This window comes from Coregonus clupeaformis, chromosome 31 (assembly GCF_020615455.1).
Source record: "Coregonus clupeaformis isolate EN_2021a chromosome 31, ASM2061545v1, whole genome shotgun sequence".
NCBI lineage: Eukaryota > Metazoa > Chordata > Actinopteri > Salmoniformes > Salmonidae > Coregonus > Coregonus clupeaformis.
Genome location: NC_059222.1, coordinates 15922224 through 15947482, shown reverse-complemented (window position 1 = coordinate 15947482; position 25259 = coordinate 15922224). Strand labels below are relative to the sequence as shown.

Below are 25259 nucleotides of genomic sequence, written 5' to 3'. Positions count from 1 at the left end.
GACATTACCGTGAAATGCTTACTTACAGCCCTTAACCAACAATGCATTTATTTCTTAATAAAAAGTAAAATAAAACAACAACAAAAAAGTGTTGAGAAAAAAAGAGCAGAAGTAAAATAAAATAACAGTAGGGAGGCTATATACAGTGAGGGATAAAAGTATTTGATCCCCTGCTGATTTTGTACGTTTGCCCACTGACAAAGACATGATCAGTCTATAATTTTAATGGTAGGTTTATTTGAACAGTGAGAGACAGAATAACAACAACAAAAATCCAGAAAAACGCATGTCAAAAATGTTATAAATTGATTTGCATTTTAATGAGGGAAATAAGTATTTGACCCCTCTGCAAAACATGACTTAGTACTTGGTGGCAAAACCCTTGTTGGCAATCACAGAGGTCAGACGTTTCTTGTAGTTGGCCACCAGGTTTGCACACATCTCAGGAGGGATTTTGTCCCACTCCTCTTTGCAGATCTTCTCCAAGTCATTAAGGTTTTGAGGCTGACGTTTGGCAACTCGAACCTTCAGCTCCCTCCACAGATTTTCTATGGGATTAAGGTCTGGAGACTGGCTAGGCCACTCCAGGACCTTAATGTGCTTCTTCTTGAGCAACTCCTTTGTTGCCTTGGCCGTGTGTTTTGGGTCATTGTCATGCTGGAATACCCATCCACGACCCATTTTCAATGCCCTGGCAGAGGGAAGGATGTTCTCACCCAAGATTTGACGGTACATGGCCCCGTCCATCGTTCCTTTGATGCGGTGAAGTTGTCCTGTCCCCTTAGCAGAAAAACACCCCCAAAGCATAATGTTTCCACCTCCATGTTTGACAGTGTGGATGGTGTTCTTGGGGTCATCATAGGCAGCATTCCTCCTCCTCCAAACACGGCGAGTTGAGTTAATGCCAAAGAGCTCGATTTTGGTCTCATCTGACCACAACACCTTCACCCAGTTCTCCTCTGAATCATTCAGATGTTCATTGGCAAACTTCAGACGGCCCTGTATATGTGCTTTCTTGAGCAGGGGGACCTTGCAGGCGCTGCAGGATTTCAGTCCTTCACGGCGTAGTGTGTTACCAATTGTTTTCTTGGTGACTATGGTCCCAGCTGCTTTGAGATCATTGACAAGATCCTCCTGTGTAATTCGGGGCTGATTCCTCACGTTCTCATGATCATTGCAACTCCACAAGGTGAGATCTTGCATGGAGCCCCAGGCCGAGGGAGATTGACAGTTATTTTGTGTTTCTTCCATTTGTGAATAATCGCACCAACTGTTGTCACCTTCTCACCAAGCTGCTTGGCGATGGTCTTATAGCCCATTCCAGCCTTGTGTAGGTCTACAATCTTGTCCCTGACATCCTGGAGAGCTCTTTGGTCTTGGCCATGGTGGAGAGTTTGGAATCTGATTGATTGATTGCTTCTGTGGACAGGTGTCTTTTATACAGGTAACACGCTGAGATTAGGAGCACTCCCTTTAAGAGTGTGCTCCTAATCTCAGCTCGTTACCTGTATAAAAGACACCTAGGAGCCAGAAATCTTTCTGATTGAGAGGGGGTCAAATACTTATTTCCCTCATTAAAATGCAAATCAATTTATAAAATTTTTGACATGCATCTTTCTGGATTTTGTTGTTGTTATTCTGTCTCTCACTGTTCAAATAAACCTACCATTAAAATTATAGACTGATCATTTCTTTGTCAGTGGGAAAACGTACAAAATCAGCAGGGGATCAAATACTTTTTTCCCTCACTGTACATGGGGGTACCGGTGCAGAGTCAATGTGCGGGGGCACCGGCTAGTTGAGGTAGTTGAGGTAATATGTACATGTGGGTAGAGTTAAAGTGACTATGCATAAATAATTAACAGAGTAGTAGCAGCGTAAAAAGATGGGGTGGGGGTGGGGGGGCAGTGCAAATAGTCCGGGTAGCCATGATTAGCTGTTCAGGAGTCTTATGGCTTGGGGGTAGAAGCTGTTGAGAAGCCTTTTGGACCTAGACTTGGCGCTCCCGTACCGCTTGCCGTGCGGTAGTAGAGAGAACAGTCTATGACTAGGGTGGCTGGAGTCTTTGACAATTTTGTGGGCCTTCCTCTGACACCGCCTGGTATATAGGTCCTGGATGGCAGGAAGCTCGGCCCCAGTGATGCAACCAGTCAGGATGCTCTCGATGGTGCAGCTGTATAACTTTTTGAGGATCTGAGGACCCATGCCAAATCTTTTCAGTCTGCTGAGGGGGAATAGGCTTTGTCGTGGCCTCTTCACGACTGTCTTGGTGTGTTTGGACCATGATAGTTTGTTGGTGATGTGGACACCAAGGAACTTGAAGCTCTCAACCTGTTCCACTACAGCCCCGTCGATGAGAATGGGGGCATGCTCAGTCCTCTTTTTTTTCCTGTAGTCCACAATCATCTCCTTTGTCTTGGTCACGTTGAGGGAGAGGTTGTTATCCTGGCACCACACGGCCAGGCCTCTGACCTCCTCCCTATAGGCCGTCTCATCGTTGTTGGTGATCAGGCCTACCACTGTTGTGTCGTTGGCAAACTTAATGATGGTGTTGGAGTCATGCCTGGCCATGCAGTCATGGGTGAACAGGGAGTACAGGAGGGGACTGAGCACGCACCCCTGAGGGCCCCCCATGTTGAGGGTCAGCGTGGCAGATGTGTTGTTACCTACCCTTACCACCTGGGGGCGGCCCGTCAGGAAGTACAGGCTCCAGTTGCAGAGGGAGGTGTTTAGTCCCAGGATCCTTAGCTTAGTGATGAGCTTTGAGGGCACTATGGTGTTGAACGCTGAGCTGTAGTCAATGAATAGCATTCTCACGTAGGTGTTCCTCTTGTCCAGGTGGGAAAGGGCAGTGTGGAGTGCAATAGAGATTGTATCATCTGTGGATCTGTTGGGGCGGTATGCAAATTGGAGTGGGTCTAAGGTTTCTGGGATAATGGTGTTGATGTGAGCCATGACCAGCCTTTCAAAGCACTTCATGGCTACAGACGTCAGTGCTACGGGTCGGGCTGCCTTCTGAGAATTCGTAGGCGAGTGAGTAAACCTACACTACCATCCGTTCTATTGGCCAACGTCCAACCATTGGAAAACAAAATGGATAATCTACGATCAAGAATATCCTACCAACGGGACATTAAAGATGTTTCACCAAGTCGTGGATGAAAGACGACATGGATAATATAGAGCTGGCGGGATTTTCCATGCATCGGCAGGACAGAGAAGCTAAGTCTGGTAAGACGAAGGGCGGGGGTGTGTGTATATTTGTCAATAACAGCTGGTGCTCAATGTCTAATATTAAAGAAGTCTTGAGGTATTGCTCGCCTGAGGTAGAGTATCTCATGATAAGCTGTAGACCACACTATCTACCAAGAGAGTTCTTATCTATATTATTCGTAGCCGTCTATTTAACACCACAAACCGATGCTGGCACTAAGACCGCACTCAACGAGCTGTATAAGGCCATAAGCAAACAATAAAATGTTCATCCAGAAGTGGCGCTCCTAGTGGCCGGGGACTTAAATGCAGGCACACTTAAATCCGTTTTACCTCATTTCTACCAGCATGTCACATGTGCAACCAGAGGGGGAAAAAACTCTAGACCACCTTTACTTCACACACAGAGACGCATACAATTTCTCCCTCGCCCTCCATTTGGCAAATCTGACCATAATTATATCCTCCTGATTCCTGCTTACAAGCAAAAACTAAAGCAGGAAGGACCAGTGCTCAATACGGAAGTGGTCAGATGACGCAGATGCTACGCTACAGGACTGTTTTGCTAGCAGAGACTGGAATATGTTCCGGGATTCATCCAATGGTATTGAGGAGGATACCACCTCAGTCATCGGCTTCATCAATAAGTGCATCGACGACGTCGTCCCCACAGTGACCGTACGTACATATTCCAACCAGAAGCCATGGATTACAGGCAACATCCACATCGAGCTAAAGGCTAGAGCTGACACTAATCCAGACACTTATAAGAAATCCTGCTACGCCCTCAGACGAACCATCAAAACAGGCAAAGCATCAATACAGGATTAAGATTTAATCCTACTACACCGGCTCTGACGCTCGTCAGATGTGGCAGGGCTTGAAAACTATTACGGACTACAAAGGGAAACCCAGCCGCGAGCTGCCCAGTGACGCGAGCCTATCAGACGAGCTAAATGCCTTTTATGCTCGCTTCGAGGCAATCAACACTGAAGCATGCATTAGAGCACAAGCTGTTCCGGACGACTGTGTGATAACGCTCTCGGTAGCCGATGTGAGCAAGACCGTTAAACAGGTCAACATTCACAAAGCCGCGGGGCCAGACAGATTACCAAAGCATGAGCGGACCAACTGGCAAGTGTCTTCACTGACATTTTCAATCTCTCCCTGACCGAGTCCGTAATACCTACATGTTTCAAGCAGACCACCATAGTCCCTGTGCCCAAGGAAGCAAAGGTAACCTGCCTAAAAGATTACCACGTCAGTAGCCATGAAGTGCTTTGAAAGGCTGGTCATGGCTCACATCAACAACATCATCCCGGATACCCTAGACCCACGCCAATTCACATACCTCCCCAACAGATCCACAGATGACGCAATCTCAATTACACTCCACACTGCCCTTTCCCACCTGGACAAAAGGAACACCAATGTGAGAATGCTGTTCATTGACTACAGCTCAGCGTTCAACACCATAGTGCCCACAAAGCTCATCACTAAGCTAAGGACCCTGGGACTAAACACCTCCCTCTGCAACTGGATCCGTGACTTCCTGACGGGCCGCCCCCAGGTGGTAAGGGTAGGCAACAACACATCTGCCACGCTGATCCTCAACACTGGGGACCCTCAGGGGTGCGTGCTTAGTCCCCTCCTGTACTCCCTGTTCACCTACAACTGCGTGGCCAAACACGACTCCAACACCATCATTAAGTTTTCTGATGAGACAACAGTGGTAGGCCTGATCACCGACAACGATGAGACAGCCTATTGGGAGGAGGTCAGAGACCTGGCAGTGTGGTGCCAGGGCAACAACCTCTTCCTCAATGTGAGCAAGACAAAGCAGCTGATTGTGGACTACAGGAAAAGGTGGGCCGAACAGGCCCCCATTAACATCGACAGGGCTGTAGTGGAGCGGGTCGAGAGAGTTTCAAGTTCCTTGGTGTCCACATCACCAACGAACTATCATGGTCCAAACACACCAAGACAGTCGTGAAGAGGGCCCGACAACACCTTTTCCCCCTCAGGAGACTGAAAAGATTTGGCATGGGTCCCCAGATCCTCAAAAATTTCTACAGCTGCACCATCGAGAGCATCCTGACCGGTTGCATCACTGCCTGGCAACTGCTTGGCATCTGACCATAAAGCGCTACAGAGGGTAGTGAATACGGCCCAGTACATCACTGGGGCCGAGCTTCCTGCCATCCAGGACCTATATACTAGGCGGTGTCAGAGGAAAGCCCAAATAATTGTCAAAGACTCCAGTCACCCAAGTCATAGACTGTTCTCTTTGCTACCGCACGGCAAGCGGTATCGGAGCGTAGAACCAAAAGGCTCCTTAACAGCTTCTACCTCCAAGCCATAAGACTGCTGAACAATTAATCAAATGGCCACCCGGACTATTTACATTGACAGCCCGTCCCCGTCCCCCCCGTCCCCCCTCCATTTGTTTTTACACTGCTGCTACCCGCTGTCTATTATCTATGTATAGTCACTTTACCTCTACCTACATGTACAAATTACCTTGACTCGGTACTGGTACCCCCTGTATATAGCCTCGTTATTGTTATTGTATTGTGTAACTTTTTATTATTTTTTTACTTTCGTTTATTTGGTAAATATTTTCTTAACTCTTTCTTGAACTGCATTGTTGGTTAAGGGCTTGTAAGTAAGCATTTCACAGTAAGATCTACACCTGTTGTATTTTGCGCATGTGACAAGTTTGATTTGATTTGATTTGGCCTGCACCCCTCCCTGGGCAGCAGCACCCTAACCCTGTCCCTCTGGCCTGCACCCCTCCCTGGACAGCAGCACCCTAGCCCTGTCCCTCTGGCCTGCACCCCTCCCTGGGCAGCAGCAAGCAAGCAAAACCTCTCCCAGCCAGCTAGTCAGACAGACAGCCAGCAAGACCTCTCCCAGCCAGCCAGCTTGTCAGACAGACAGACAGACAGCAAGACCTCTCCCAGCCAGCCAGCTAGTTAGACAGACAGCCAGCAAGCAAGACCTCTCCCAGCCAGCCAGCCAGTCAGCAAGTAAGAGCTCTCCCAGACAGCCACTCAGACAGCCAGCCAGCCAGAAAGACAGTGAGCAAGCAAGACCTCTCCCAGCCAGCTAGTCCAGACAGACAAGACTGCCAGCCAGCCAGTCAGCAAGCAAGACCTCTCCCAGCCAGCCAGAGAGACAGCCAGCCAGACAGACAATTTTCTGTATTTACAGTAAGTCTGTCTGTGTGCGTGTGTCCTTGATGCATCACACAGACACAGCAAGGCTGAGTCGTGACTGTGGAGGCTGCACTCCTCCTCTTAATATGCGTAGATGGAACGCACTACCAGGCAGGCAGGCAGGCAGGCAGACGCACACTGGAGCCCATCATGAGGAGAGGACTGGAGGCAGACAGATCTGATAGTAGTGAAGCCACACTGTTCTATCTACTAGTGCTCTTGGAGAGGAGAGGAGCAGCTAGACATGTACCATAAGTGTGATAAGTGGATAGCAAATTATGGAAACAGACCAGACAGGTCACATCACATTGGCTGCTGTCTGTGTCTCACTTTCTTCTGAGTCATGGAGGAGCTTTCCAGGGAGTTCCCGCTATCTGCCCCCTCCCCCCACTGTGAGGTCTGGGCGGAGAGGGAGAGAGGGGAGCCAGAGGAGTGGTGCAGTGGCCACTGAAGTGTTGCTCTGTGTGGGGTCAGATGGGTTCTCCCTGCCCACCTCCCTGCCAGAGGTGACTGAAGGTACAGCGCAGTCAGCAGAGCTGGTACCACCAAGGTCAGTGTCAGAGAGCGAGAGAGAGAGAAAGAAAGAGAGAGATAGACAGAGGGAGAGTAAGAGAGAGGGGGGGGAATACCTTCATTCATGCCTCAGCACAGCTTCCGCCCCCTCCCATCCCCCCTCCCCTTTTCCCCCGTCATCACCCCCGCAGTACACAGTGTTCCATCAGTGTTCTGACTGTGATCCCAGCAGCCCCTGTAGGCCCAGAGCACTCATTCTGCACACACACACACACACACACACACACACACACACACACACACACACACACACACGGAGGTCTGCTCTTAACCAGAGATGATGGCACAGACACGCCGTCCAGAACCAACCCAAGGGGGCCATGTGGGATGCTTATCTGAATGGTGCAGATGCCATCCATTTCCCTCTGTGCTTCACCAAACGCTAGAGAGAATCCATTTAGATCTGTGAGGGAGATATCTAGGAGGTCCACACTGCAAAAGTCATCAGATTATATTAATACATGTCTTTTAGTGAGCCCTGGAAGCAGTGGGACTTATTCCATCAAACCCAGTGACCGGATTTCAGGAAGTAGTTGAAAACAATTCACTTTGGATTGCAATAATACACACATGGAAGAATGCTGCTTTTGATTGAACCGGGAAACCCGTTTACAGATTTGGACTGAACAGAGCCTAGTAGTGTATTGCTCTACCTTCGTCTCCGATCTGCTGCTTCCAGGGGATGAGGACATCATTGGCCCAGAGTTCAATCAGCACTTAGTGAATTGAGTGTGAGAGCATGGATGGATGGAGGGATGGAATGCAGGGAGGAGGACAGAGGAGCTGGTCAATCACCCTCTCTTCAGCTGGCCCCCTCTCAGAGAGACCCATTCAACTGGCCTTCTCTCAGAGAGACCCATTCAGCTGGTCTGTAAACAGGAAATTATGTCACCGCCAGACGCCCCCCTTTTCCCTTGTATCACAGCTCTGTTTTCACAAACTCACCCAGTAGAGAGTGGACACAGCCTATGTCAGGCCAGGGACAAAATAACTTTACTGCAGCAAGGGAAACACAAGCAGGAAGGCAGGCGGTTAGAATGGAGCGAGACAGAGCGCGGAGGGAAAATAGATGAGCGCGAGATGGAGAGAGGAGAGGGAGGGGCAGAGAAAGAGAGGGTGAACAAGGTCATGTTGGCCGGAGTCCAAGCCTAACAAAACGTGCTCTGTTTCCCAGGCAGCTTAGGGCCGAGGCTCCTCTCCTCACCTCTCCTCTTCTCGGTCTCCCCATCTGCAGGCTGCTTGGCTGGAGGAAGGCGTGGCCCCTCCCCTCCAAGGGAGGGAGGGAGGGAAGTTTGAACAGATCCCCCAGGTTCCCACATGGCTTTATATGGGATGGAATGGACAGCTCTGGAGCATGTGCACATCTGGGAGGCTCCGAGAGGTTGACTCACACAGAGACCACATACACACACACAAACGTCTGGTGTGATTATGCTTAATCTTTACTAGTGTGTTCAGGCGGTGTTTCGTCATACATTGCATGATTTTTCATTCACCTACCCACGTGATTTGCATTGAAACCGATGCAACCGCTGCACACTTACATGACCTCTGCACTGCTAGTATTATAAAGCTCTAAGGTTCAGACATTTCCCAGATAACTCAACAGCACTCTCGCTCCCCCCGTGCCTCTGGTTGAACCCCCCCAATGCATTTCACTGGAATCCCTTTCAGAGCTTAAAGCCTTGATTCGATCATGTCTGAAGAAAAACAAGCTCTGTCCTTAAGCTAATTTCTTGGTTTTGGCTAATTATGCTTTGAGTGGATCAATACTTAAATAACATCAAATAGCACTTAAACTGCAAGCCTTGACATTGTGTAAGACCACAAATGCATTGGAATAATGGTTCTGTACTATGGTCTGGAAAATTGCATGCAGACGCCTCCTAAAAAGCTGCATAACATTTTGACAGACAGACATGAGCTCTAGGACCCTTAGAGACAGAACACAGTGTGACTGTGCTGCAGGTCTAAAAACCCAGAACAGACTGTGGCTCATCTCACCTATAATAGACGCCATTTAGCAGACGCTTTTATCTAAAGCGTGGTCCCGGGAATCGAACTCACTATCCTTGCGTTGCAAGCGCCATGCTCTACCAACTGAGCTACAGAGGACCTCTCCAGCAACAGATCCTTCTATAATGTGTCTGTAGTCTGTAGCAGAACCCCTGGGGGTCAGAAACCCCATAAATCACATCAGACATTAAGGTCCACTGACCAGCCACTTCACCACTTGTATTTTGTCCATAAAAATCCATTTAGGCAGCTCAATGAGAGAGCAGGAGCTGGAGGAGTGTACCTGGAGTCTTCTAAATCAACTCAAGTGTGTCAGACATGGACTAGGGGCTCATAATTCAACCAAATGGGGTGGCAAGAGTGGCTGGAGCCAGCCAGTGCCATTGTTGCTCACATGCTTGGACAGACACACACACACACACACACACATGCATGGCATGTACACACACACAAACTAAGGCTGTAATGCAAACTAAGGCTGTCTCTGATTTTGTACAGCACTGAGCATTTTTAGGTGGTTTGAGAAAAGCATTGAACACTCCCAATATGTCAGAGAGAGCACCCACCCAGGGCACAGACTGAGGGGGAATAGAAGGTCATCAAACAGACAGAGACCTAGACAGACAGACTGACAAACAGACAGAGCAAGGCACCAAGACCAGTGTAGACCAGTGTAGACCAGTGTAGACCAGTGTAGACCAGTGTAGACCAGTGAAGACCAGTGAAGACCAGTGAAGACCAGTGAAGACCAGTGTAGACCAGTGAAGACCAGTGTAGACATCTTGTCCTTCTTCATCAAAGGATCTCAACAGACTCAACAGGAACCTGCCAGTGGCCTACGACCCTATGATGCCCTGCTCCTCACATGTCAGGGCTGTTGTGCAACAGTCCAAGTGCATAACATCAAATCAAATCAAGCTTTGTTTATACAGCACATTTCAGACATGGAATGCAACGCAATGTGCTTTACAGGAAAAAACTAATAAAAACCAATGAAAATATTGAAAAATGAAATCTAACACAAACTTTATTAAATTAACTGAGAAATTACACAAATCTTTTTATAAAATGGTAATTTTCTTTCTCTTCAGGGTTTATGTCACATACAGCACAGCATCCCTGGAGGACTAGGACCAGAAAGGGACACTAGCATTGAGTCAGGGACAAGGGAGGTTGTTTCATGTCTAGTAGAAGCCGGCAGTAGACAACAGCTTAAAGCAAATGCAATCATGTCTCTATTCCACACACAGCAGGGGAGACCAAGTAAAATCGGAGTAAAACAGCCTTGCAACATCAACACTGGGGCACTCCTTCCCCTTCATTTAGCAACAGCAGCCAAACACGCACGCACACACACGCAACCTCCGCAAGCTAAGCTCAGACAGACACTCAGAAAACCATGTACATACTGCAGGCACATGCTGTGTGCTCCCCCCTCCCCTCCTCTCACACACCCACACACACTGTTCTCTTCAGACACAATCAGACTGAAGCCATGCCCTGGCGTAAAGCAGCCAGCCAACCATAATAAAGAGACATGTCCCTGGGGAGACACACACACACAAAGAATAACCACCCATCCATGTGTTTACTCATTTACTCTCTCACTCTCAAACACATCTCCATGTTTACTCCCTCGCTTTCTCACACACGTCTCCACTCTCACTCTCACTCTCACTCTCACTCTCACTCTCACTCTCACTCTCACTCTCACTCTCTCTCTCTCACTCTCTCACTCTCTCACTCTCTCACTCTCTCACTCTCTCACTCTCTCACTCTCTCACTCTCTCACTCTCACTCTCTCACTCTCACTCTCACTCTCACTCTCACTCACTCACTCACTCCAGTCAGTTATAAAACAGCCCATAGGAGGAGAGGAGATGTACTACTTACCCCTTTTTTGCACCCAGCCTTCTTTGACGATGGTGACATCGCTCATGGTGCCTCCCAGCCTCGATGCCGGCGGTGTCTCTCGCCCTCCCTTACTCGCGCTCTCCCGGCAGCTCGCTCAGTTGCTCTCGCTCACACACACACTCACTCACTCACTCACTCACTCACTCACTCACACACACACACACACACACACACACACGAGTGGTGTCGGGTCTTCTCTTCCTCTCCTGGTCGTTTCTTCTCCCCCTCCTCTCTCTCTCTCTCTCTCTCGTTCTCTCTCTCCAGACCTTCCCACTCTCCAGTGGTGACTCAGCCTGGAAGTAACAGGGAAAAAAAGAATGCATGGATTATTTTCTCTCTCTCCTTGTTTTTCCCCCCTTCATTCTTACACAATCTGACATGACAAACAACAAAGTCATTGTGAAGCCAAATAACATCCCTCCATCCCACCAAAGCTGCTTTTGCTCTTGTTGCCTTGTTTTCTCCTCAGTAGTTCTCCTCAGTGGACTCTCCTATTGATACTTCCTACTCATCCCTGAACCACATTCCTATGCTGTTTATTTAGTAGCTATATTGCAATGTCTTTATTGGTCTTTTTCTATCCTTATATTCTTTCAAAACAGGATAAAAGAAAGTGACAAACATCTAACCTAAATGTTCCCTCTAGTCTAAAAGACCAATAATATAAAACAGAAAGTCGATCAAGCATCAAAAAGTTCTTGATTATGCTATTAACCACCTAGAGTCGATGTCCATGCCCCCGCGTAAATCTAATTAGCATAATAAAAAAATCCCCATCAAATCCATCAGTTTAAGCTAGAGATATCCAGCTTTTTTTCTTCGTTTTTTTTTTGCCTGGGCTGCGTCTCAATCCACCGTGTTTGTCAGACCATGAAAAAAGAAAAGAAATCGGTCTTCTCAAGGAAACGTCTGTACCATCTGAACGGTTTGGCCTCCAAACTATTATGACCCCTCTAATGAAAGATGAGACTCTCACAAACACTATCTGAAGGTAGCCGAGTACCAGTTTAAAAAAATGAATGGAAGTATATATGGAGATAGTTTAATGCCTAAAATAAGGGGTTAAATACATGTTTTAAAAAAATTACAAAAAATGGTTTCCTGACCTTTCTTATATCTCTCAGATATAGGACAGACACTTCAGAACAAACTTCCTTTTGAATATTTTTTGGACTGTTTATCCATCCATGTATGAAGTTGTTATTCAATGCGTTTCTATGGGCTAATATCAATGTTTCATCAAATATTTTTTTTATATATATAATTTATCTTGATATCTTAAGGGGTCCTAAAATTCAAAATCAAATAGCTTAAGAACCTGAGTAAATCAGTGAGACACTCAGTTACTTCCTCTCTCATCTGATCTGAGCTAAGGCCTGAGGATTCATTCATAAACGGTGGTTGTATTGGAGGTGGTGGTGGGTGGGCAGCTGGAGCCTCTGGTGAGAAGCCAGGAGAACAGGATGGAGGTTGGCGCGGCCTGGGAGAGGCTTGTGTGGGTTGTGGGGGCACATCACTGACCTAAAACTCTAGGATACGATACGCCATGTCTAAAAATAACACTTGTCAATGACCCTATGCTACCTTTCAAAACCTCCATCTAAAAGGCTGTTGAGTGAACCTCTTCTTCAAGTCTCCGGCTGGAGTGCTCTAATGTATGTTTTTTTTTACATTGTCTAATAAATTCAATCAATCAATCAAGTCTGATTTCAAAATTCTCTAAGAATTTGGTGTGTTATCTAAGCTATAATCTAATCGAAAAGGAACTTAGGTTCGTGAGCCAATGCTAACTAGGGTTAGTGGAATGACTGGAAGTCTAGCATGCTAGCAGTTACCATAGACTTCCAGTCATTGCGCTAACACTAGTTAGCAATTGCGCTAACGCTAGTTAGCAACTTCCTTCAAACTGCATGCAGAGACATAGAAATTATATCCACGAGTTCATCTGACTCTGGGGAAGTAGATAAAGGGCTTCGTTGCCAAAATCCTGAAGTATCCCTTTAACAAGGCTATGTGTTTACCTTCAACAGCAGGAGTTGATTTCCCAAGACCACTAGAGCAGTATTGATTTTGCCAGAGTGGTTACTTACTTACTACTTCTGAAAACAGCATGTTCTCAAAACATTACAGACCCACTAAATAGTTCAATCGAATTTGTTCCACACTGAGGAGTTCAAAGCGCCAGTTAACCTATTGACCTAATGACCAGCTACTACAGAAGCCTCAGAGGGTCATGTGACGGTCTCTAGTACTGCTACAATAGTGTGCCTTGTCTTCACTTGGGGCGCAACATTACCATTGTTCCAAACAGTAGTAGAAGCAGTGGTCACTCTGACGTCCACGAAAATCAGATGAGAAGTGTCTGACCAGTAGACAAGGTTCATTCATTGGATTACTTACTGTAAAAAAAAAAATAATAATAATAATAATAATAATAATAATAATATATATAGTCCCCTGTAGCTCAGTTGGTAGAGCATGGTGCTTGCAACGCCAGGGTTGTGGGTTCGTTTCCCACGGGGGGGCAGTATGAAAATGTATGCACTCACTAATTGTAAGTGGCTCTGGATAAGAGCGTCTGCTAAATGACTCAAATGTAAATGTAGGCTATATGATATACAGGACAGTATGTCATAGCCTTAACCTATACACTGCATGCTATTTTATATGTGTCATAATGTATCATGGTCGCCTGTTTACTTCATTTGAGAAGAAAGGATATTTATTTTTTTAACAGTGACTGTGATCATCAGTCAGACAGTTTTGTGAATGTCTATGTTATATCAAGGACCAGAAGAGTATTGTGAAATGTACAAGGAATTCATCCAAATCTGATAGCCAGTCCAGAGAGAATCAAACCAGCAAGCTTTTCAATTGTGGTGCCATAGAACCTTGCATTGCCATACTGTACTGTATAAAGACTCACCATAGGCTAGCTTAATAAATCAAAGTTAGTGTATTCCACTGTGTTGCTCTGCCTAGCATCAGTATTCAGATCAGGCCTGCTGACACATCTAAGAAAAGCCTTGTCATATCAGGCTGGGGAATAAATGACACAACTCCACACAAAGTGCCAGTTATCAGCAGTGCTTGACTTGGGTAGGAGCTCACCGGAGCTGAGTACCGGCACCTAAAATGTTCTACTGCTTGAGCTCTTGTTCCTCTTATAGAATATTAGCTCAAAAGTATTGTGGAGTTCCTGCACCTAAATGTAAACAGTAACGGCACCCAAAATGAGCACCGGAACCTATTTCAGTCCAAGTCAAGCACTGGTTTTCAGAGAAAATCTCCTGACGGCAGCATTTTGTGAACACTCAGAAGACCCACAGTCATTTATTAGGCTAGCACCGCATCAAACATGATCCACTAACTGTTTACCACAGAGCTGGTGTATGCACAATCCACCCAATACTCTCTCTCCCTGTCCCGGTAGAGTAACTCACCCCTTTACTACAGAGCAAAATCACACAGGATTACTGACACGTTACAGGAAACAGTAGAGCTAAACTGTTTGGCAGAATGCCTCTGCAAGTGCATTTGCTATTTGTTTTTGCTCTCGTTTTCATCAGTACCATTTTTAGATGTACAGCCACACAACACAATAGATCTTTAGGTATCTAGTTAAGAAAATTTGATCAAACATGCTCATTGGGAGAGCTACTGTGGTGTTGGCCGTGCAAATGACGTTAACTTAATGTAATGCCAACCTGGTTTCCAAGGTTCCGTAGCCTATATAACACAATACACATCTATAATGCACAATACTTTGCCAACTGACAATTACAGTCTCTTTAAAACTACTGAAGCCACCAAGTACAGTACAATCTAGCCTAACAATTGGCCTGGAACTGTGTGTATAAGACAGTGTACAGTGGCATGAGTAACATACACATGATGCACACGTCACCCATATTAGTCCTCAAAGCGAACACTGGCTGGAGTGGAGATACGCAGGCCTCGGGGCATCACAAGTACTGGCATGATTTAATATACTGTCCCCGTTCTTGTGTTCTTGGCACTGTATGTTCTAAGACCCAGGCCAGCACTTCTCTTGAACTTCCCTTTTTTCTTGGAAAACCAAACTGGACAAACCAGATAGCCAATGTCTTGTATCTGACTTTGTGTCTTACTAAAGGTGTTTTTGACCCCAATTGTATGAATTAACCTGACTGACTGAGTGGACAATGAGTTGATGAGGTGAGTGAAATGAACCTCCTTATTGAATACAATGTACAGTACATGCAGTGTGTTATCATTATTAGTGAGTGCCCTGCTCTCCTCGCCCACATATTTACGTTATTATCCTAAACAAGCTTAATCTGCTGTTGATATGGTCCAGATTCTGGCGGGGTGCTGAAGGGACAGACAAGGGAGGGGAGGGGAGGCATCAATGAAGATAGCCCTTAATCTTTAAATGGCAGTCATTAGTAAACACACTGTGTACTAGGCTAATAGTGTCAGCGCACTGCTAACGTTAGCCGCTTGGCAGTAGCTATGTTGGTTGACAGAATCCCTCACAGGTGAAAGGCCCACAGGTAACTTGATACTGTACTTGTTGCAGATAGTGATAGTGCGAGAAAAATGTGAGAGACTCTGAACTGAAACCTTATGATCAGAGTGTTGGAATGATACTGTAACACCATGCAATCCGAGTACTGTAACCGCAGACTGCAAACATCCTCCCCAAAAATATATCATAAGAAAATGTTCAGTGAGGGGCAGCAAGACATGCATGCCTCATTTCAAATTCCTAGGTGGTACACAACAGAATCTATTATCCTGAGATCACTATCAAATAATGCCTCCTTATAATAATCAAGGAGGCCTTAGAGGCTCTTTAATCCATGAAAATGTATAGATTGCATTTCAAGACAATAGATAATATTTCAATTTCATTGTCTCCGAATTACTGTGCTGAATACTTGAAGTAATAGCCTATTGCTTAGGGAACGTTTGTTAGTATCGTAATGAGTGAGGTTAGAATTCTAAATGTATTTTGGATGAGCTGTGAAAGCAGCACACCAGATAACAGCAGTCCTATAGAGAGAAAAACAGATTTGTATCTGTTTTTCTCTCTATAAGACTGCTGTTATCTGGTGTGCTGCTTTCACAGCTCATCCAAAATACATTTAGAATTCTTGTGTGCCATGTTTTATAAAAGATGAACCCACCCTGGCATCACCCAAACATAAAAGTGAACTCAGAGATGGAGCCTCCCAGAAAGATTTGTTAATGGCTGGCTGTGTAGCACATTCAAGCCTATAAAATCACTGGGGTGTACACACTGGGTATATGATGGGGCTGGAGGGGGTTTCAGCCACAACCTTATGGGCTACGGAGCTTCCCAATCATTGCCTTGCACAGAACGCTGCTGGGTTTCATATGACTGTCAATGAATGACTATACTATAAAAGGACAGAGCACATAAAATAATAAAAGGAGGCACAGAGGATGTGGTGACTCAGCCTGTCTGATAGCTCAGGTCTGTGTAGTACAAGTCTATAGTAGTAGAGAGGGGCGGAAGAAGGACAGAGAGCTGACTGTCGATATCATGCATGGCTCTTCATGTGTGGCAGAGGCAGCAGTGTGTGCTGCTGGCCGCCATTCCCCTATGTTCCCCTGCACCCTCCCTCCACAGTGGCAAGCTGAGATCCAGTGTGACGAAGCCCCAGCCCTGCTGTTGCAAGCCTGTCACTGCAGAACTGGGCTTCAGCTGTGCTAAAACCAACCACGCTGAATTCAATGTCTTTATGTAGTCAGAGGGAGCACCTTGAGATAATCATTTAATTTCAACACAGGATTGAGAGTAGTGATGGGGGGAGGGGTAATCGATACAGTTACATAGAGCGCTATAATTTTTTCTGACAATATAATATCAATATTATCGATTCGTAAAAATAAAAAATACATTAAAAAGTAAGCTAGCACTAGTCGGCTGTAGCTGCGCCAAAACTCCAGTATTTGTCATCCTATAGCTTGTTCTCCATCTTCTTTTTAAATAGTGAGCCAACATGTTTTCAATACTTTTATTTCCATGACTGATCAAAACTCGCTTTCTCATGGCTCTCGTCTCTCTGCAGCAGACATATAGCGAGCAAAATGTTTGGAACATCGAATCGCAATAAAATCTCAGTATCGAATCACAATACCTATAGAATCGTGATAATATTGTATCGTGAGGTCCCTGGCAATTCCCAGCCCTAGTGGAGAGGAGAGCGGAGGGAGGGTCTAGACAGAGACAGCCAAATCAAATCAAATCAAATTTTATTCGTCAAATGCGCCAAATACGAGTGTAGACTTTACCGTGAAATGCTTGCTTACGAGCCCTTCCCAATGATGCAGAGTAAAACAAATAATATATATAGTAACAAGAGGGATAAAATACACAGGAATGGCGCTATATACAGGGAGTATCAGTACCTAATCAATGTGCAGGGGTACGAGGTACCAGCCAGCCACACACCATTAATCAGTCTCGCCATATCAGGGAACAGCACTGAATCCAAATGAACAGCACACCACATTAGGGAAATTCACTGCACTCCAGTTTCGACTGTGATCACTCTCCAATGGGCAATACTGTAGTCACCCACTAGACTAATCCATACCTATCCTATCTTTATAGGCTACAGTCACATTACTGATCCCATCCACTGAAGGAAACAAAGGAATCAGTGAGTGAGTGAGATGACAGCAAAATCAACTCATGAAGCACATGCCTGCAGAGTATGCAGTGACCATCAAATAAGGCCAGTGTGAACTACTAGACACACCTGCCACAAGGGAATCAGAAAGACATTACGCACCATGAATAACTATCAATGCTTGTCCTGAGGAAGAGGCCAGTTTGCAGACTTGGTGATAGCAGATGGAAGACATTTGATTTCCTAGAGATTCTGTGGACAAATAGGCCCATAGTCTCTATAAGTACAGTATATTATTATTACAGGCTGCCCCACCTGTACTAGTAAATAAATAACTTTAATTATCTTCACAAGGCACCGAACACATGGAGCCATGCCATGTTTTAAACCAATAATGAGTATGTAACCTCCAACACTGGGTTGTACTTAGTTCCCATAGCAATATGAAAGGCCAATTAGTGCCCACTGGGCATCAACACACTGACAAATAAAACACGTTCAAATCAAAACAACTAAGTAAACTATAGAGTGAGAGGCTGACCTGACTCACACTGTGGGGGTGGACAAGCAGAAAGATAATTTGAAACGCCTCATTCCATTCAAAAATACACCATGAAGCATTTACAATTCCCTCAGCCCTAGAGGCAGGAGCATACAGCAGCAATAATATAGGATAGGTACACATAAATGAATTCACAGCTGCTGAAATGTAGGAAATAAAGAATAGCTAGAATGATACAAGCACCAGAGCATTTCTGGACAAAAACCAGCAAGCAAACAATTTTATTAGGCTAATGCCTGGCTTGACTCCATTTTGGGGGATTTACAACAACATTGAATTTACTCAAATGTTTTCTTTCTCTAAACTAGATAGATAGTGTACAAAAACAGAATGCTTCATCATGCAAACACTATGACTAGTGTTGCAAAATTCTGGGAATTCCCTGGACTTCCCGAAATCCCGGTTGGGGATTTCCTGCTTATTCCCTCTTGATTCCGGGAATCCTCCAACTGGGACTTCGGGAAAACCAGGGAATTTATTGAATGTTCCCGGAATTTTGCAACCCTAACTATGACATAGGCCTAGTTCCCCCAATAATCACTACAGAAGGGTTAAGTAGCCTAAATCTATTTCAGGAGCCAAATGGGCAATTCTACGGTAACAGAGTGATGCTGAGACTTTAAAAATGTATGTCAAACAAAAAACAATGATTGCAAAGTTAAACAAACCGTACAACTTTATGCACAAGGACTACTTTTAACAATTTTACAAAAACACATTTAGCCTACCTGAAGAACAGTGCAGCAGCAAAGTTGTGTAACAGAATGATGGTTTGTGCTGTTTGTGCCGTCATTCTGTTACCAAATTTTGCATCTGCACTGTTTCAGCATCACTTGGTTACCGTAGAATTGCCCAAATGCATTCAGTTGACCTAATCAATGGTGTCTAAACAATGGAGCCCGCAGCCTATTAAGCAAATCATCTACTATCCCAGGAGAGAATAGAGAGAGCAGACAGACCATCCACATTCCCAGAGTCTACACAAGAGAAAAGTAATGGTGTTATATAGGGCTGGGAATTGCCAGTGACCTCACGATACAATAGTATCACGATACTTTGGTGCCGATACGATCTGTATTGCGCTTCTCACGATTCTATATGTATTGTATCGATACTGTGATTTTATTGGGATTCGATGTTCCAAACATATTGATCACCATATATCTGCTGCAGAGGGACAAGGAAGAGCCATGAGAAAAATAGTTTTCATTAGTCGTGGAAATAAAAGACCTGAAAACAAATTGGCTTCCTATTTAAAAAGAAGATTGAGAACAAGCTATGAAGGAAAAATACTTGAGTTTTGGTGCAGGTACAGCCGACTAGCGCAAAAATAATATTGCGATATTGTCAAAACTATAGGATTTCGTCCCCAAAAAGTCCCGATATGTAACTGTATACATTTTTTCCCCATCACTAGTGTTATACAGAACATGACAGACAGCTGAAATAATAGAATGATGCAAATTGCTGACCTAAGTCAAAAAGCCTTGATTAGAATGATTGTATTCTGTAGACAGTATAGTCTCAACACACAGTATGCACATGCCCTGGCTGGCATGTGTTTTTAATTTGTTTATCAACAAATGTAGACCGCATAAACTCCTTAAAATGCATCAAATAGTTTTTGAAGTGGTTCTGAAACACATTTAAATTATGCTCCAATTTGTGCCTAATGAACAAGACCCTGGTCAAGGGTACAAGTGATTCCTTAGCGGAGGGATATCATGTTGCTCTACACGACTCCTGCAGCGCACTTAAGAATCCAGATAAAAACTAGGCCTACTGCTCTGTAACCCTAGATGGCTTCATGGAAGCACTTAGTACATTAAGCCTAGCCACACACTTCCTAACTTCCCCTTCCTTTAGCATCGAACATCTTAGAACAGACCCAGGACAGCAGCTGTTGTCCAAAGACATTTATCTCCCTAAGAAATTCTGGAGAAAATAAACAGATACGGAAGTAAACCATGTCAAAATGGGTTGTCTATCAAATCCAAATCTATTGTCATCATCATCTGCACAGACTAGCCCACAAGAATAAAAAACTATTTTATTTGTGCCTTTTGAATTAGACATGGATTAGGCTAATACCAAAGGAGCAGAACAGTGCATGAATGAAGAATGAAAATGTGATTCATAAGGATCACACAGTGAGAAACAAGAGAGAGAGAGACCAGTGGTTTGGTTTGAAATTAAGGAAATTAAAAGGTGTGATTGAACGCTGGCGGATGTTGTCTGATGGATCCCAGGAGGTCCTCTTATCTTGTCAGATACTGAATTACCTCAGTATCACTTGTCAACTCTTATAGCCTACTGTATGATTTACATGGAGGCTGCATCAGAAGCCTATCACTGTACCAGTGGTTACGGGCAGCGGCAGGGGTGTATGAGAGCTATGGGGGAAGCCATCGTCACTCCAAATGTTTATGTAGAAAGAGGAGGAGGCAGCAGTGTTAGTCCTCAATATAAAGTGAGTGTGTCACATAGTTGAGTGGGTCAAAACATCCTGAATTATTATAGATTGCTGCAGAAATGCAGACATAAACAAACAAGAGCTTTAGTAAGCATTGTTGGCACACAAAGTATCAAACTGACAGAGGATTCAAAGGGTTTATGGAAACAATGTTGCTTCTTTTTGAAAATTAGCATGTTCCAGTTGTTAGGCTAATGCAGCCAACTGTAGACGAAAGTCGATGAGTGAAGTCAGGGAGGTGCATCTGCGACAGTGGAAAGTCGGACATTGTTGTGCTTTTCCTACAGCAAGGCACAGATGCATGGCAGTGTCAACGTAGTTGTCGAAATAAACATGTCTCTAACCCCCATATCACACACTCACAAACTGAAATCATGTCTGTACGTTGTACAATCAATTGGTGAGAGATCTCAAATATTATTTATTTGTATATATCCACTGTCTACATGAATCACAGAAAAGTTTGTTCCTGTTCAATCGCTGGCGCAAACAAAAACACCATAATGACTGGTTGAAAATAGATCCTCCCACAACGCAGGCGATTGCTGCAGGTTGAAGTTGGTGAGGAGCAATTGCAATGCAGTTGACATGTAGGCTCAAGTTAGACAATTTGTATCCCCGTAATGCAACACACTTTGAAAGGCGGTGAGACCAACTTCACAAAACGTAACTCCTTGAACGCGCCCAATAATAGCCAGCCAGCACTACAGTTGCAACTGCATCATCTCACCTCAAGAGCTGTCAAGCAAACGCATGCCGCCTAATAGCTTACTAGCAGATGAGCAAAAAAATTCAGAATCGACTTTACTGGCATGCATAAATTATTCAAAACTATTCAGATACTTGACTATATAGAATATTTAATACCTGATGTAAACAATTTATTATCCGGGATTTATTTTTATTTTCTTTGGGGGACAGAAAGCAATGCTGAGAACACACACACTAGGCCAGATCCCGACCCAGACCACTCCACCTCCCTCCTGTCTCCTGTCTACTGTCTCGCACTCGCAGCCTCGTTGCAGCAGCATCATCATCATCATCATCATGAACATCATCACGTAGCAAGCACCACAAACCCTCTCTGGCTAACGTTAGCTGTCAGTGGACAGAGCTTCCACCTTTCTTGCACACTACAAACTTCACATAAACACAGTATCAGAAGTATATTTACAACCGTCTTGCAGCATAACTATGGTTGTTGTCATAATTATATTACCTGGCTGTCGTGGGGAGAGCAATTGGTTCCCCTATCGCCCCCGAAAGCGTCCCTGTACTTTTTTTAAGCTCGTGCTTTTCTTCTGCGCGTGTGAATAAATGAGAGAGAAGCAGCCTTGGCAGGAAACACCACGAGAGGATAAACTGTGTCGCTGCTGGAATGGCTTCAAACAATACAGGGAGGTTGTGGTGGCTGAAAAAAGCGACTGCGACTCCTCTTACCCCGGGAACCGCCCACTGGGAACCGCCGCTGTCAGGTTCTGATGCTGCAGGTTGTTGTTGACGTTCAGGAAACTCGTGACGTCACGCCCAGCCACTTCTCGGACGGCATTCCTTGCTCTGTCTATCCCTGGCCCCGTCTGCTCTGTACGCCAGGCAGGCTGGGTGGTTGTCTGTTCCTTATTTTGCTCACTCTCCTCGGTGTTTCTCTCTGCTAAGCCAACCCTCGCGAGAATCAGCTACTTTGATAAGAGCCGCATCCTTCTGTATATTTACAACACAGCCCATATCACACACACATATTGAGTTATTTATTTTCCTTTTTTTTTATGTAGCCTAACATTTACTATGCTGCAGTGTGATCTCCAACATGTCTTCATACAGGATTATGCAATTCCATCATTCATGAGAGACATGTAATGTGTCGTGTAGCCTAAGGTTAAATGAAAGAATATGTGAAATCATGAATGATGATCATTGCTTTGCCCGAAATATATTTTCATGTTAATATGCTTCTGATACTCACTTCTTGGATGTAGTTAGAAAGTTGGACACATGGTTTTCACAAAGTGCAACAAAATCTACAACAACGTTTTTGCAATTGCCATAAGTAATAGAATAATAGAATACTATAGAGCTATTATTCTATTCTGTTTATCTCTGCTGTTACTGTAGTGGAGGTCTCAGATTTGTCTCTGACAGATGGACCTGTGCCGGCATGTGAGGAGACATCATAGAGGAAGTGAAAACAACGTAATCTGATCTGATTCACCTAAACAGACGATCAATCTGTTTCACCTTAACATCTGGAAATAGCTCTGTTGAAGTTCCACATTGTGTTGCACAGACAGCTGAAAACTGCTGTGTCTGTGTGGTTGTCTATCTTTTGGTCTCTTTTGCTATAGTTTACCATTGTAGCTTGTGGGGGTATTTCTAAAGTTAGAAGAGTAGTCACTATAGCTTATAGCTGATTCATTCATTAATCAATTTATTTCCCAGTTTTTTATTTATTATTATTTTCTTCAAGCGGTACCTTTGTTTTTGTTTTCTGTCTTTTTGTTTCATATTTAACATGTACAATAACATATTTTTCATTTGGATGTAATCACTATTGCTGTTCTGTCTCAGTTTCATCATGATGTTATAACCTTAGCTGCCTGCAGTTCATGTCTGATTTCTCTCTAATACTATTATATTCTGATTACTTCAAACTAGTACACCAGCCACCCATGTGGTGAAAGATTGAACTGCAGCCTGCTTAGAGTTATTGCAGCTATATGTAACTTTTTGTGTGACCACATCAAATTCACATAAAATGTGGGTTATAGATCTATCATTCTACTAGAAAGCAAGTCTAAGACGCGGTAGAAAAAAAAAAAGTACAAAATCTGTTCTATGTGCGTTATTTCTATGCTTCCTGTTCTTAAGTTTTATTTTTGCTTCTTTTACTTTCATGGTTGTACACCAGCTTCAAACAGCTAAAACAACAATATTTTTGGTTATTGAAAATATATTTCACAGCGGTTTAGATGGTACAATGATTCTCTAGACTATACTATCTTATTTTGTCACATAACTGAAATTAAGCGAATTATTAGAGTTTTAACAACCAGGAAATGGCGGAGCGATTTCTGCATAGTGCAACTTTAAAGAACACTTTACATTAAGTTGCCCCTATTACACATTAGTAACTGTAGTAACAACATAGTAACAACATATTAGTTACATATACACTACCGTTCAAAAGATTGGGGTCACTTAGAAATGTCCTTGTTTTCGAAAGAAAATAAAAAAAATGGTACATTAAAATAACATCAAATTGATCCGAAATACAGTGTAGACATTGTTAATGTTGTATATGGCTATTGTAGCTGGAAACGGCTGATTTTTAATGGAATATCTACATAGGCGTACAGAGGCCCATTATCAGCAACCATCAGTCCTGTGTTCCAATGGCACGTTGTGCTTTGATAATCCAAGTTTATCATTTTAAAAGGCTAATTGATCATTAGAAAACCATTTTGCAATTATGTTAGCACAGCTGAAAACTGTTGTGCTGATTAAAGAAGCAATACAACTGGCCTTCTTGAGACTAGTTGAATATCTGGAGCATCAGCAATTGTGGGTTCGATTACAGGCTCAAAATGGCCAGAAACAAAGAACTTTCTTCTGAAACTCGTCAGTCTATTCTTGTTCGGAGAAATGAAGGCTATTCCATGCGAGAAATAGCCAAGAAACTGAAGATCTCGTACAACGCTGTGTACTACTCCCTTCACAGAACAGCGCAAACTGTCTCTAACCAGAATAGAAAGAGGAGTGGGAGGCCCCGGTGCACAACTGAGCAAGAGGACAAATACATTAGAGTGTCTAGTTTGAGAAATAAATGCCTCACAGGTCCTCAACCTGCAAAACACCAGTCTCAACATCAACAGTGAAGAGGTGACTCCGGGATGCTGACCTTCTAGGCAGAGTTGCAAAGAAAAAGCCATATCTCAGATTGGCCAATAAAAAGAAAATATTAAGATGGGCAGTCTGAGATATAGCTTTTTCTTTGCAACTCTGCCTAGAAAAATGTAAATGTTAGAGGGTCAGCATCCCGGAGTCGCCTCTTCACTGTTGACGTTGAGACTGGTGTTTTGTCAGCTGTTTCCAGCTACAATAGCCATTTACATTTTTACATTTACATTTAAGTCATTTAGCAGACGCTCTTATCCAGAGCGACTTACAAATTGGAGGGGGGGATAGAAGGATTACTGTTATATTATTCCAGGTATTCCTTAAAGAGGTAGGGTTTCAAGTGTCTCCGGAAGGTGGTCAGTGACTCCGCTGTCTTGGCGTCGTGGGGGAGCTTGTTCCACCATTGGGGTGCCAGAGCAGCGAATAGCTTTGACTGGGCTGAGCGGGAACTGTGCTTCCGTAGAGGTAGGGGGGCTAGCAGGCCAGAGGTGGATGAATGTAGTGCCCTCGTTTGGGTGTAGGATCAGAGCCTGAAGGTAAGGAGGTGCCGTTCCCCTCACAGCTCTGTAGGCAAGCACCATGGTTTTGTTGTAGATGCAAGCTTCAACTGGAAGCCAGTGGAGTGTGCGGAGGAGCGGGGTGACTTGAGAGAACTTGAGAAGGTTGAACACCAGACGGGCTGCAGCATTCTGTATAAGTTGTAGGGGTTTAATGGCACAGGCAGGGAGCCCAGCCAACAGCGAGTTGCAGTA

At 44.4% G+C, this 25259-nt stretch overlaps 1 protein-coding gene and 1 long non-coding RNA gene across 2 annotated transcripts in view; both read right to left on the bottom strand.

Moving 5' to 3' along the window:
* Positions 1-11108, bottom strand: part of akt3a (v-akt murine thymoma viral oncogene homolog 3a) — a 126658-nt gene extending 115550 nt beyond the window's left edge. The window contains exon 1 of the mRNA XM_041859009.2: positions 10914-11108. Coding sequence (XP_041714943.1) covers positions 10914-10959 — 46 coding nt within the window. The 5' untranslated portion in view covers positions 10960-11108. The remainder of the gene's footprint in view (positions 1-10913) is intronic.
* Positions 11109-11152: 44 nt separating this feature from the next.
* LOC121547646 lies at positions 11153-22200 on the bottom strand. Its single transcript, XR_005996538.2, has 2 exons — positions 21833-22200; positions 11153-11227 (listed from the first exon to the last, which is right to left on the bottom strand). It is a non-coding gene; the product is annotated as an uncharacterized LOC121547646 (long non-coding RNA).
* Between the last annotated feature and the right edge of the window lie 3059 nt (positions 22201-25259).